We start from the raw sequence: 13,078 nt of genomic DNA on the forward strand, positions 1-13,078 counted from the left end.
AGGGCAGCCCAGTGCCAGGGCTGTGGTCACCCTGAGCCACATGCACAGTCAGGAAGACTGCTTGCCTTGGCCCAGCCCACGCGGGGCATCTGCACGTCCTCCAGGCTTTGTGGATGAGGATGCGACACCAGGGCTGGGCTGAGCCCCCAGCTTTCATGGCACCATGTGTGTGGGTGCAGAGCGTCTGGCTGGCCTGAGGCACCTTCCCCTCCCGCTGACCCAGACCAGGGACTCCTCTGACACCTACTCACTTCCCTTCCTTGAAACACATGGGTTGAAGCGTCCCCTTTGGGACAGAGGCAGCCTGACGACAACGCCCCATTGCTCTAAGCCCCATCAAAGCCTCGCTTGGCGGCAAGCCCGGCAGCATCTCGGGGTCTCAGTAAGCAGGCGACGCCGTTCAAGGACCCCCGTGCAGAGCAGGCTCCTCGGCACTTTGTTTTCCAGCCACTTTTGTGTCACCCGATGAAACACAAAAACGGTTACTGGGCAAGAAGCCTCAAGTGTTTTTTATGAAGCTATAATATTCTCCCTTAAAAAAACGATGACAGAAAGAGACAGGAAAAGAGGAAAGAAAGAAGGGAGGAAGGGAGGAAGGGAGGAAGGAAGGGGGAGGGGAAGGCTTCTCCTCTGCTGGGCTGTCCCCTGCATCTCGGGGTGGCATGCTGGTGGGGTCTAGCTCATGCTGAGTGGAGCTGTCCCCACCATTAGGACGGGCCTGAGACTGAGGGGTGACTGAGGACGTGCACTTCTGGGCACCCTGCTCAGGATTCTGGCCCCTTCTGTGAGCTGACTCACCTGCAGGGCACCCCTGAGGGCTGCGGGGCACGGTCTTAGGTGAGGTCGCCTTTACAGAAAGAGCGAGGTGGATGGTGGGGGAGACACTCAGTTTGCAAAAGAGATGATCATTCCCTAGACAATTTGAAGTCTTCGGGGTGGGGGAGGGGGATGAGGGACATTTGTAACGATGACAATGCCACCACTTCTCCTCAAACACGTCTCCCTCTGTGTCCAGCTGCAGAGGAGGGGGCTGGAAGGGAGGCAACACCTTGGCCAGCTTGTCCTGACCAGCTCACACTTTGGGGGGTGGGGGGCTGGCTCCAGCCCATCTCAGCCTCACTGTGAGAGATGAAAGGAGATGTGATGTGGGGAGGGGGGATCACAAAAGCTTTCTTTGGGACGTCACAATGCCAGCTTAAAATTTACCTGGCACTGATGGTGTCGAGCTGTCATCTGTTGGGTGCTGGCCATGTGTGGGAGCCGGGTGACACTCTATAAGCACTCCGTTTCATTTATAATAATTCTCACAACTGCCTCGTGCAGTCGACACTATTATTGTCCCCATTTTACTGATGAGAAAACTGAGGCTCAGAGAAATCAGATAGATGCCCAGAGTGAAGCAGCCAATAGGTGCTTCCCTGGGCGCCACCAACCCCACTATTTTAAGGAGTCAAAACAAATACCATCCCACACAGAGGGCCAGTGGGTGCTCCAGGTTGGTGCCCCGAAGGGCAGCCTTCATGAAACATGCCCCCCACCCTGCTGCCTCCACCCGAGTGAGCTGGTCTCCGCATTCAAACAGCCCCTGACTGGGCGGGGGGGNGAAGGGAGGAAGGGAGGAAGGAAGGGGGAGGGGAAGGCTTCTCCTCTGCTGGGCTGTCCCCTGCATCTCGGGGTGGCATGCTGGTGGGGTCTAGCTCATGCTGAGTGGAGCTGTCCCCACCATTAGGACGGGCCTGAGACTGAGGGGTGACTGAGGACGTGCACTTCTGGGCACCCTGCTCAGGATTCTGGCCCCTTCTGTGAGCTGACTCACCTGCAGGGCACCCCTGAGGGCTGCGGGGCACGGTCTTAGGTGAGGTCGCCTTTACAGAAAGAGCGAGGTGGATGGTGGGGGAGACACTCAGTTTGCAAAAGAGATGATCATTCCCTAGACAATTTGAAGTCTTCGGGGTGGGGGAGGGGGATGAGGGACATTTGTAACGATGACAATGCCACCACTTCTCCTCAAACACGTCTCCCTCTGTGTCCAGCTGCAGAGGAGGGGGCAGGAAGGGAGGCGACACCTTGGCCAGCTTGTCCTGACCAGCTCACACTTTGGGGGGTGGGGGGCTGGCTCCAGCCCATTTCAGCCTCACTGTGAGAGATGAAAGGAGATGTGATGTGGGGAGGGGGGATCACAAAAGCTTTCTTTGGGACGTCACAATGCCAGCTTAAAATTTACCTGGCACTGATGGTGTCGAGCTGTCATCTGTTGGGTGCTGGCCATGTGTGGGAGCCGGGTGACACTCTATAAGCACTCCGTTTCATTTATAATAATTCTCACAACTGCCTCGTGCAGTCGACACTATTATTGTCCCCATTTTACTGATGAGAAAACTGAGGCTCAGAGAAATCAGATAGATGCCCAGAGTGAAGCAGCCAATAGGTGCTTCCCTGGGCGCCACCAACCCCACTATTTTAAGGAGTCAAAACAAATACCATCCCACACAGAGGGCCAGTGGGTGCTCCAGGTTGGTGCCCCGAAGGGCAGCCTTCATGAAACATGCCCCCCACCCTGCTGCCTCCACCCGAGTGAGCTGGTCTCCGCATTCAAACAGCCCCTGACTGGGCGGGGGGGGGGCAGCTACACAGGGACACCCCCCGCTTCGCTCCAGCACAGAAATCATCCATGAAGCATTTTAGAGGACAAGGGCAAAAAGGAGAGCTCAGAGGCAGGAACAGCTTCCAGATGAACCGCAGAGTCTGCTGGGAGGTCTGGCTGCAGGGGGCCTGCGCTTCTTGGGGGAGGGGGCAGGGGAGATTGCACAACAGGATGAAATGTGGGGACCCAAGAAAGGGACGCAGGAGGAGGCAGGGAAGCCCTGAGACAAAGCACTAGAAAATCCCAAACAGGCCAGGCCGCAGGGGCAGGGATGGAGTTTACAGCACTTACTGTCTGGTTCAGCCTCGGAGCAGCCCAGCCGGCTAGAAGGGCCACACCTCCTCTGGCCCCCCAGCAAGACTTGGGGACCAGAAGTCTGCAGTGACAACCAAGGAGTGGGGAGGCCTGATCCCAGCCCAGCTCCACTGCTGACCAGCTGGGTGACCCTGGGTCTCAACCTGCCTTCTCTGGGCCTCAGCATTTATCTCGGCAACGCAGCCGTGGAACCCGACGGAGCCTGAGGGCCCCGCCAGCTGCAACACATGCTGATGACTTGACAGGGCACAGGGCTTCTCAAGGTCACAGAGCAAGTCCGCCAGAGGCCCCGGCCCAGCTGGAAGTGGCCTGAGCTCATCTGGGCTCAGAGCTGCCTGGGGGGTGTGGAGATGCCGCACAGGGAAGGTGGCCTCGTGTGGTGCCCACCAGTCACAGCCATGACCTTCTGCAGCTATGGGCTCAAGTCTGTCCACTGTAGTGGAGGCTCTGGTTCCTCACTTATCCCTGCTCACGTCCTAATAAAATATTTATTAACAGTGAAGAGAAAGAGAGAGAGAGCGCACGCGCACTCTCCCCTGAAAGCAAGGTCACTTGGAAACTAAGTGCCGCCTCAGCTCCTGCCTCCTCCTCCCTGACCTCTGCTCCTCGCAGGCGCCGAGCTCCGTGCCCCGGGTCTGCCATGCTGGCTCATCCCGTCCTGGGGCACCAGGCTTCTGCAGCACAACCACGGCCCCTCCCTCTCTGGCCGAGGCTCTGGGCTGGGCACTGGGAGGCACAGGGACACAGGCCCCTCCCTCAGCGAGCTGACAGTCTGACTGGAGATGAGACCCAGGCCTGCGTTCCCTGCTGCGCTGAGCGGCCTTAGGAGAAACACTATCGGTTTGAGGACCTCAGAGGCGGGACGCTGACTGGCAGGCGACGGCCACTGAGCTGGGACGGCCACGGACGTGGGGTGGGGCTGCTCCTTGAAGAAACCCCCCTTTATCCAGAAGCCCTTCTTTCCTTCCTCCAAGCCCCCTTCCTTTCTGGAAGGCTCTCCCTGTCCCAGCCAGCCCGCTCCCCTGGGCCATGGCCACTGCCCCTTTTCCCAGCTGCCTGCCCTGTTCAGGGCACCAGGCTGGCTTCTGTGATGCTGAGCTGGCACCTGAGCTGCCTCCTTTCTCTGCTCTTACCGCTGTCACTGTCTTGACACCTTCACTCCCACCCGATCCTTCCTCTCGGTAATTAGTGTCAGCGACAAACTTGGGCTAATTTCCATCTGGGCCAGTGTCTCGTGTCTCCTTTCCTATTTAATATCAGAGAAATGAAACCCGGCCACGTCGTCATTATCCTGGTGTTGTAATTAGCACCAGAACAAATTGCCCCGAGCGGCCGGCTGGCACATGCGCTCTCAGCTCCGTGTGGGACATGAGCCATGCTAATTGCTTTGGTCTTCCTCTTTAACTCCTACTGCCCAGGCCGAGCGGGGAGAGGGCCCCCCACACCTGTGTGCATTCCCTCCTTGTCACCCGTTCACAGAAACAAGAGTGACACTCGAGGACACAGCACAGAGGGGGTGGAGTGACCACTCTCCTGGGGATAGGGAGGCCCAGATCAGCTCTGAAGAAACCGGATCCTGTGATCCTGGCCTTTGGGGAGACTCCGGCTCCCCCGACAGCTAGAAGGTAACAAACCCAGATACACGGGACTCACCCCAGTATGTCTCCAGCATACAGTGGCCAGGATTGAGGCACCAGGTGGGGGTGGGGGGAGGCACTGGGACAGAGGTGTGGGGCCCCTCCTACTTCTCGCCAGGTCTCAGCAACAGGGCAGGGGCAGCCGAATCTAAGCAGGACCCGGCTCGAGGGTCCCAAGTGAATGGGATCAGTTTGGAAAGTAATAAGCTCAGGCCCCACGGCTGCCCAATGGTGTCTGATTCCAGGAAAGTAAATTTAGTGAAATTAAAAAGCCACAAGAGTGTGATGGAATGAGAGGAGGCAGGCGGAGGCGTGGGTGCGGGAGAGCGGGCCTGGAGAAGGGAGCACCCTTGAAGAGCAGACAGCTGGGGCTGCCGGGGAGGACAGCTGGCGGGAACCTGGCTTCTGGGGTGCTGCTCCAACAGGAAGGCCGCGCCTGGCCGGGGAGAGGGGGCAACATGCCGGTGAGGTGTTCTGATGGGGGCATGAAAACCGAAAAGGAAAAAAAGCCAACATGGGACCCGGGGTTGGGAGGCCCAGGAAGGAGGTCACGAGGGCCCCAGGCTGCTTGAGGGATGCGGCCAGAGTGAGCCTTGGACACAGGCCAGGCTCTAACTCTACCAGACCCCTGCTCCCCTCCTGCAGCCAGGTAAGACACATGCCTTGGGTGCATTCTTATTAACCAGACAGGGGAAGTGTCCTCCCACGATCACCTGAAGGTCCCTTTCACAAGGACGCAGGGCCGAGCAATTAGAAAACCAGGTGCTACCACGCTGACCTCCAAGGGAGGCAGGACCCAGGCAACTGACAACAGGACAAGGTGTCAGGAAGCAGCGTCTTTGCAAATCAGCACATCGGACAATCTCAAACGTCATCCGCTAATGAACTTGCTGAACCACAGACAATTATCTCTGGGAACCGAGGGAGAACAGAAAGGGCTTGGAGGCGGGGGGCTGGGCAGAGCCCTGACATCCACACCCAGACGGCGCTGGGCCCCCAGACACCTGCCAGGACACCTTCTCTGGGACCAGGGGACTCTCTGCTCTCCATGGCATATGCGGCTGACTTCTCTCTGAACACATGCCATGGCAGTGGGGACGGGCGCTTGCCTTCCCATCTGCCAAGCTCCTCCCAACCACACCCCCAGGTCACAGAAGTCCCCAAACCACTGGGGCCCAGGGGTTGGTGAACTTGAACAACAGTGGATACAGGCGGGGGACCCACAGTGGGAAAGACCAGAGGCAGCAATTCTTGGGCAGAGGCAACAGGAAGAACTTGGGGTGATGGTGCCGGGCCCACTGGCTTCTGGAGAACAGCTGCAAGTCAGAGGAGGAGCGTTGGGAAGGACCTAGATCCACCTGACTGGATACACTCCTCCGACCTTCCCACCCACACAGCAGAGCGTCCTACCAGGCAAGATGACCCCCAGTGACCCCTAATCGACCTGGGCGCTGTCCCAGGCCCGACTCAGCGACTGTGCGCCAGCACCATGGACAGAGATCTGGGAGCCAGGCCTCCCCCAGCTGTCAATACTCCTGTACAACTGCGACACCCGGCAGACATCACCAGTCGATCACAGAGCTCCTTTCCGCGGAGCCCGGAGCGCCCCTCCCACCACCGTCCTAATCAATCCCCCTACCCCTGGCACGCCTCCAGACGCTGACTTGCCACACGTGCCAACGGCTAGCCCACAGAGAACACGAATGTGCAGCTTTCAGCTGACAGGCACTTCACAGTCAGGGGCAGGATGGCTCACTCAGCCTTCTTTCTGTCCTCACCCAGAGGAAACTGAGGCACCCTGGAAGCACCGGGTGCGGTGTGTTCTCACGGGGCGGGTGAGAACCCCACACACACCAGGCTTTCTCCCCTTCCTGGCACCTGACAATGTGCCAGGCCAGCTGCGCAGCTGGCCTCGGTGCCACACGCCGACGTCCCTAGGAAAGCTGGCCAGGGCACCTCAGCCCGGGCGCCACGCGGGCCCCACCCCACTCATCTCCCTCCGCAGACCCTTCCCCAGCACCGGAGACGAAAGAAGAATCCAGTGCCAGCCACCTACCTGAAGGAGCCAGTAGCACCTCCGGTGGAAGGTGGGGATGATGGAGGAATGGACATAGCAGCCGTACAAGCACTAGGGAGAGAGGAAAAACGAGAATTCAGTTGGAAAGAGGGAAGGAAGGGAGGAAGACGGCGCAACAGACAAGGAGCAAGAGACACCATTAGCACCCGGGGGTGACCCAGGGGCAGGCACCTCTGAGTGGGACTCCAAGAACAAGGTCTGGGACGGTATCTAAGAAGCACAGCTGGGAAACGCCAGCGGGCAAACGTGGACGGACAGCTGGGGGTGCTTACCCTTTTGGGGGTCACGCAGGCATGTAAGAACCCAGAAAAGCCAGGGACCAGGGGAGCGCACACTTTGGCCTATAATTTTAGGGGCTTGGAGTTACCCTCTACAAAGCTCATTCATAGAGCCTCAGTTAAGACTCCTTGGTGTACTGGAACTGAAGGTTACAGAATTGATTCCAATACACACACACCCTAGGCCTTTCCTGGCCCAGGAGCGGCATGCAGGGCATGCTGGGTGGGGGCTCCCCAGATGGTGGGTGGGGGATGGGGTGGGGCAGCTCTTCTAGAACAGACCTCCAAAGCCCAAGAGGTGCCTGCGCACATCCCCACTTTCTGGCTTTTATTTACAGTTTACTTATTCATTTATTTGTTTGTTCTAAGTATAAATGTGCATCTTTTGCAGATGGATTTGGTTTTGGAAAACAGCCGGAGCCGGGTTGGATACCAGGAATAGGTGGGCGGGAATTCAGGTTCAGCAAAAGCTGAGGAGGGGCACAGACCCAGGTGGGTGGGGCTCACTGCTGGGCGGGGCAGTCTGGGCCCTGCTGTGCTTCTGGGGTGTTGCCTGTGCACACAGCCCTGCACACTGTGGGGCCGCTGGCTTGTTGACAGAGGTGGGGAAAGGGGGCGAGTGAGAAGGACAAGCCAATCAGGTCCCTCTCCCCATCCAGCTCTGAGCATCCGAGTGAGAGGGGGTTCGGCCTTTTCATGTTAGCCTCCGATTTTAAACCGGACTGGTCTCCTTCCAGCTCCTTCCCAAAGCACAGATCCCAGAAGGGGTGGCACGGAAAGAGAAGGCAGGACCAAGTCCTCAGAGAAATGGCCAGCAGCTCTGCATTTAAAGCTTTCATCACCCCCAAAAAGACCAAGTGTGAATTGTTTCGACTAGGAGTCCATTTGAGCCCTGCCTGTCTGATTAGCAGAGTTGAAAGAGAAATCATTTTGGATTCTGGGATTCTGGCTGCAAGAAAATCAGATTTCCAATGTGTTAGAACTTTTACAGATTGCTGTCAACTGGGACTTAAGCCCAGTACAAACCAAACAAACAAAGCGGAAATTAATTTAAACGATTCCCTTGCAATTCTTGCCCACGGAATGTATTTAGTATTAAGAAAGCAATATTCTTTCCTGACTTTTCAATACACTTTTCTTTTGCTTTTTAAATTTTTGATAACTCACTCCTTCCTGCCAGAGTCGATTCGCACTTGGCTATTTTCTGTAAGCTTGTGGTTGCAACGAATGAGCAACCCACCTGCAACTTTAATCAGCTCTTTTCCTTTGGAATTTGCATGTTCTCATGGGCAGTGTCATGACTTTTACTCACACAATGCGCCAAATGGAGGAGACATAAATTGTTGTGAGAAGTCCCTCCCGTCCCTTTGAAATAAAAGGCTCCACACCTGTTCTTTCCCACTGTTCATTCCTCTTGAGAGATTGAGCCGACTTCCCATCTTCACCTGCCTCTCTTCCCACTGCTGCTTGTTGAGCTTGAACAGGACATGGTTGATTTGCAACACTGTTTCCCCCCTCACTTCACTACCTGGCATCAGGGTTGGGCGGCAGATCCTTGAACTTCCTATTAAGGAATCCGAGGGAATCCACCAGAATTTAACAAATGCCTGTGTGTCCCTCTGTGAGCGTGCACAAGAAGAAAGCACGCCTGCTCTCCCCGAGCCACCCCTGCCCCCCTCTCTCTGGCGCCCTCCCCTCCCCAGAAATGCCCAGAACCATCCAATAAGCAGAATGATGTTAAAAAGAAAAATCGCTGTTTCTACATCAGGGCTCATGCATGTTAATCAGAGGAACCCTCGGGGCCTCACTCAGAGCCGCGTTCCTCTATTTTTAGATCGTACTCTAACCACCTGGGGATCCCATGTCCCGGGTCTGCACAGAAGAGAAGCACAATCTTAGGAAGGCAGGAGAGGGGCGACAGACCCCTGACGGGAGTGAGCCGTGTTACAGGCACCAAGGCAGAAAGGGAAAGTGCCCCCAGAGCGCCCCAAGAACTCGAGAAGCCCAAGGGCATTGGGCCCCTCCCGTGTGCCCTCGTTCACCACCCCGGGGCACCCTGGGGCACCCCCGTGGCCCATCTGCCCATCCATGTTCCCTGGACTGGGAGCTCCTGCAAGGAGGGAGCCTCAGACCCTCTGAATGACAATGGCCCACGCTCTCCCACGGTAGCACCCCCAGGACACGGGTCCCTACAGCCTGTTGGAGGAAAGGACCCCGAAGCAGGAAATGTGTAATTTTTGCTGGTGCCCCTCTGAAGTCTCAGGACTTGGTAAGACATGCTGCAAAACCATCCTAAAAAACGGCTCTACATTTAGTGCCTAAAGGGTTGAGTCACAGGTTAGCGTCCTTGTGGGGAAGTGGCCTTGGTGAGCTGCAGGCTTCCAGAGAGAGAGACCCTGCTTGGGGTGGGGGACCTGCTGCCCCCAGCCAGGAGGGTCCTGGTCCTGCCAAGCTGTAAAATGGGCATCCGCCCCCTCCTGTCCCCTGGGTTGCTGTGAGGATTGAGAGCTGACGTCCAGGACAGTCCCAGAGCAGGCAAGACGGGGTGAAGGAGTCGGGGGGCTTTAAGATGAGCAGGGTTGGCCAAGGGGCGAGTGGGCAAGGAATCCTTCCAGGGGCAGGAAAAGCAGGTGGGGGACAGCAGTCGAGCCCACTGAGCCAGAGGAACCAACCACGGACGGAAAATGGGATACACTACAGTGTAAAGCGCTTGGCAGGGGCGGCGAGGGGCCAGGCGGGAGAGATGAAGCCAGCATGGGGGCCACAGCAGGGAGTTCGGCTGCACCCTGGGGCTGTGGGGACCAAAAGAACATCATGATCAGATCAGCATTTCAGAAGCTCACTGTGGCAGCAGTGTGGCCAGGGAACAGAGCCCAGGGACGCTGGGGGCACTGGGCCAGTCCTGTGAGTCCGGGAGACATGCTGGGGCCGGGCGACGACAGCTCAGGGAAATGGCCACATTGGCTGGGTGTGAGGATGACCCCGGCTTCCTGACCAGGTGGACGGGTGCATGGTGGTCCCGCTCACAGGGACACGGAATGCTGGGGGTGCAGCAGGCTGGTGGGAGGGACTGGTTTCAGACTTCTGCTTGGTGACTTTAAGGAGCTAGTAAGGCATCCACATGGAGACACAGAATGAAGTAAGTGGCAGAGATCTGGGGCTCGGTCTGGGCTGGAAATATCTGGGCATCCCTGGCATAGAGATGGCATTGGAAGCCAGTGGGGAGGCTGGGGAGTGGGTGTCCACGGGTTTCTTCACTGCAGAGCCAAGCCTTTCAGGCGGACAGAGCAGGGGGTGCCAGTGCCAAGAGGGCATGGCCGGCCTGCCCCGGGCCCTCTCCCCTTCCATTCACCACGCAACCCCAAACCACGGCCATCGCCTGCCTGGATCTCAGGCTCCCTCACCAGTTCCCTTTGTCACCATCATCATCACTTTGCAGCCTTTCCGTCAGTTCCCAGCCTGTATGACAATGTCGCCACTAAGCCAACTGGGAGTTAATGGCACACTATTTCACAAGGCGGCGTATCAAATCCATTCCTTTACCCACTAATCAAAAAAGCAATCAAGTTTGGCTGTAGCAATCTGTGTTGTACAAACTCCTGGTGCTTTTTGATCAGGCTCTGGGGGTCCCCTAGGGGCTCCCTGGTTGAGCTTTTCACTTGGGGGCCATGATGTGGTTGAAGGGAGAGTCACATCCTGGGGCTGCAAAAACAGCTGTGTGCGTGTGTGTGCACACGTGTGCATGTGAGTGTGAGGTGTGATGCACACGTGTGTGGGGGTGCATACTGGAAACCGTGCCGTGAGCTCCCTGTTGATGTGTGTACACAAAGGGAGAAAGAGAGAAAGCAGCCAGCTATCTGTAGGAGACTCAGGAGAGCGTCACCCTGCAGATGAAAGCAACGTTCAAACTCGTTGCATTTAGGGAATTAAGGCCCTACAGCTTCCCTTTCATATGACAGTTAAGCAAGGAAGAAATTCTTCTTAAAATACTCAAAATTGCTTTTATGACACTATAGGGCTTTTTTTTCCTTCTTAAATAAAAAGGAAAGATAGAATTATAGGGGAAACCAATGGCAAGCAAGAGCTCCCTTCAGTTCAAAATAAACACTTCCCACAAAGCAAGGGACGTTTCTGAAGGGAGCATCAGCCACAAATCTCCTCAAATGGATTTCTCCCCAACAGACGCAGCTGCCGGGGGTCCTCCATATGCTATCAAGGCTCGGCAGCCGATGGCCAAGGAAAGGCATCCCTTGGTATGGCGAGTGAAGCTTTGTTGGTCGGGGTACTGGGGCTCAACTGGTGCTCCCAGTCCTCTGTGGCTTCATGTGACATGGCTGATTCTCCGTCTCTCTCTCCCTCCCTCCCGCCCCCTCTCTCTCAGGTAAAAGCTCAGCCTTTGTTCTGCCCTCTCCACTCTTGGCTTTGGCTCCAGAAAATGACTGCCACACTGTCCCCAGGCAGACCCTGTGCTTCCCACGTCCACGCTTTTTCATGTACGGTCCCACTGCCGCACAAACCCCACCCAGCCTGAGTGCGTCTCAGGCTCTCCCTCCTCCAGGAAGCCTCTCCTGACCAGCCAGTGGAAGGAGTCCCTCGAAATGACCCGTTGGGGTGAGGAGGCGGCCATGGGGACGTGGGCTCCGCCTCGGGTTTATATACACCATCACTGTCATTTAACTTTCCACGTCTGTGGTCCTGCCTCGCCTGTCACAGGGGTTGGCTGACTTTCTGGAAAAGGCCAGAGAATAGGTATTTTCGTCCTGGGAGTCAGATGGTCTCTGTTGTCTGCTCAGCTCTGCCTTTGTGGGGCTAAAGCAGCCTTAGAGGACCGGAGCAAACGGATGTGGCTGTGTCCCAACAAACCTTCCTTCATGGGCCTTGTAACTTGAATATGGCATAATGTCATCCTTTTGGTTTTCCCTCCAATCATTAAAGACATATAGAAAGCATTCTTGGCTCACAGGCGGTACAAAAGTCGGAGGGGAACCAGATCTGGCCCACGGGCCAGAGTTTGCCAACCCCTGACCATCGGATCGGAAAGAACGAGAATTATTGGTCCTTTGTAAAACTCCCGACAGCCATTTCCACGTAGTGGGCGCGCAATAAACCTTGCGCAATTTCCACATGGTGTAAATGTCTATGCAGGGCAAGGACGGAGCCGGGAAGGCCGAGCACATGGAAAATAAGAGGCTGCATGTGGGACAAACACGCCTGATGGAACGGCCTCATCTCCCCACTGCCGGCTACGGGCAGCTTTCAGAGGGCCTGGTGGTCTTTCGGCTCGCACTTGGTGGTGGATGTTTGCTTTCCGAGCGTGAAGCCCATCACCCTAAATGCCTTGCGTGAGATCAGCCAGCCCTTGGGCACAGGCGCCGTGCTTGGCCCGCAGGGCTTCCTGGCACGCAGCAACCACTCAATGAAAACATGGCTTCCTCGGCCTGTGGAAGCCTCCATTCTGCTAACTAGCAGAAGTCAGCGCGACAAGGTCCATGCGGCTGGAAGCAGCCCGCGCAGTCCCGGGGACGCGTGGGTGCTCTGCCCCCTTTCCCTCTATGGCCTTGACTTCCAGTGAAATTTCTGGGAAGACCTTTTCATTCTGTTTTCTGGGGCCACCTCCCACAGGAAGCAGGGAACCCCCAAAGCGAAGGCTGGCCGTTGACTTCAGTATCTGGGAAAGCGAGCCCAGCGTCTTCCTCCATGGATTTCGGGAACGAATGTCCCCCGTGTCGCTTGACAGGCCTCTCTAGAGAGGCAACATCCAACATGGCGCCACGAGCCGCGTGTGGCTGCTCGAATTCCAATTCCGATTAAGTGGGTGAATTCCCGGTCACACTAGCCTTGTTTCCAGCGCTCAGCAGCCACACGTAGTCAGTGGCTACCCCGTGGGATGGCGGGAACGTTCCCTCACACAGCAAGTTCTCCTGGATGCCGAGGCTGGAGAACAAGAGGGGCGTCCAGTTCAGAGATGTCTGGCTGAGCCCCTCGGAGCCTGAGTCCCCAGGGGCTGAGATTTGGGGAAGCCAGGGCTGGGGGGAGATGGCTTGTGGAGGTTGGGACCTTCGGGAGGTGGCTCCACTTGGGGTTGGTGCCTGTCATTCTACCTGGGCCACCTTGAATCAGCCAGTGA

The 13,078-nt window shown here is 56.8% G+C and overlaps 1 protein-coding gene across 11 annotated transcripts in view; it reads right to left on the bottom strand.

Annotated features, from left to right (window-relative positions):
- The window catches only part of CAMTA1 (calmodulin binding transcription activator 1), an 833,165-nt gene that overhangs the window by 227,186 nt on the left and 592,901 nt on the right, over positions 1 to 13,078 (bottom strand). For all 11 annotated transcript variants that reach the window (XM_019660379.1, XM_019660385.1, XM_019660381.1 and 8 more), the window contains exon 6: positions 6,653 to 6,724. In XM_019660379.1, the coding sequence (XP_019515924.1) occupies positions 6,653 to 6,724 (72 nt within the window). The remainder of the gene's footprint in view (positions 1 to 6,652; positions 6,725 to 13,078) is intronic.

This window comes from Hipposideros armiger, unplaced genomic scaffold (assembly GCF_001890085.2).
Source record: "Hipposideros armiger isolate ML-2016 unplaced genomic scaffold, ASM189008v1 scaffold_316, whole genome shotgun sequence".
Lineage (NCBI taxonomy): Eukaryota > Metazoa > Chordata > Mammalia > Chiroptera > Hipposideridae > Hipposideros > Hipposideros armiger.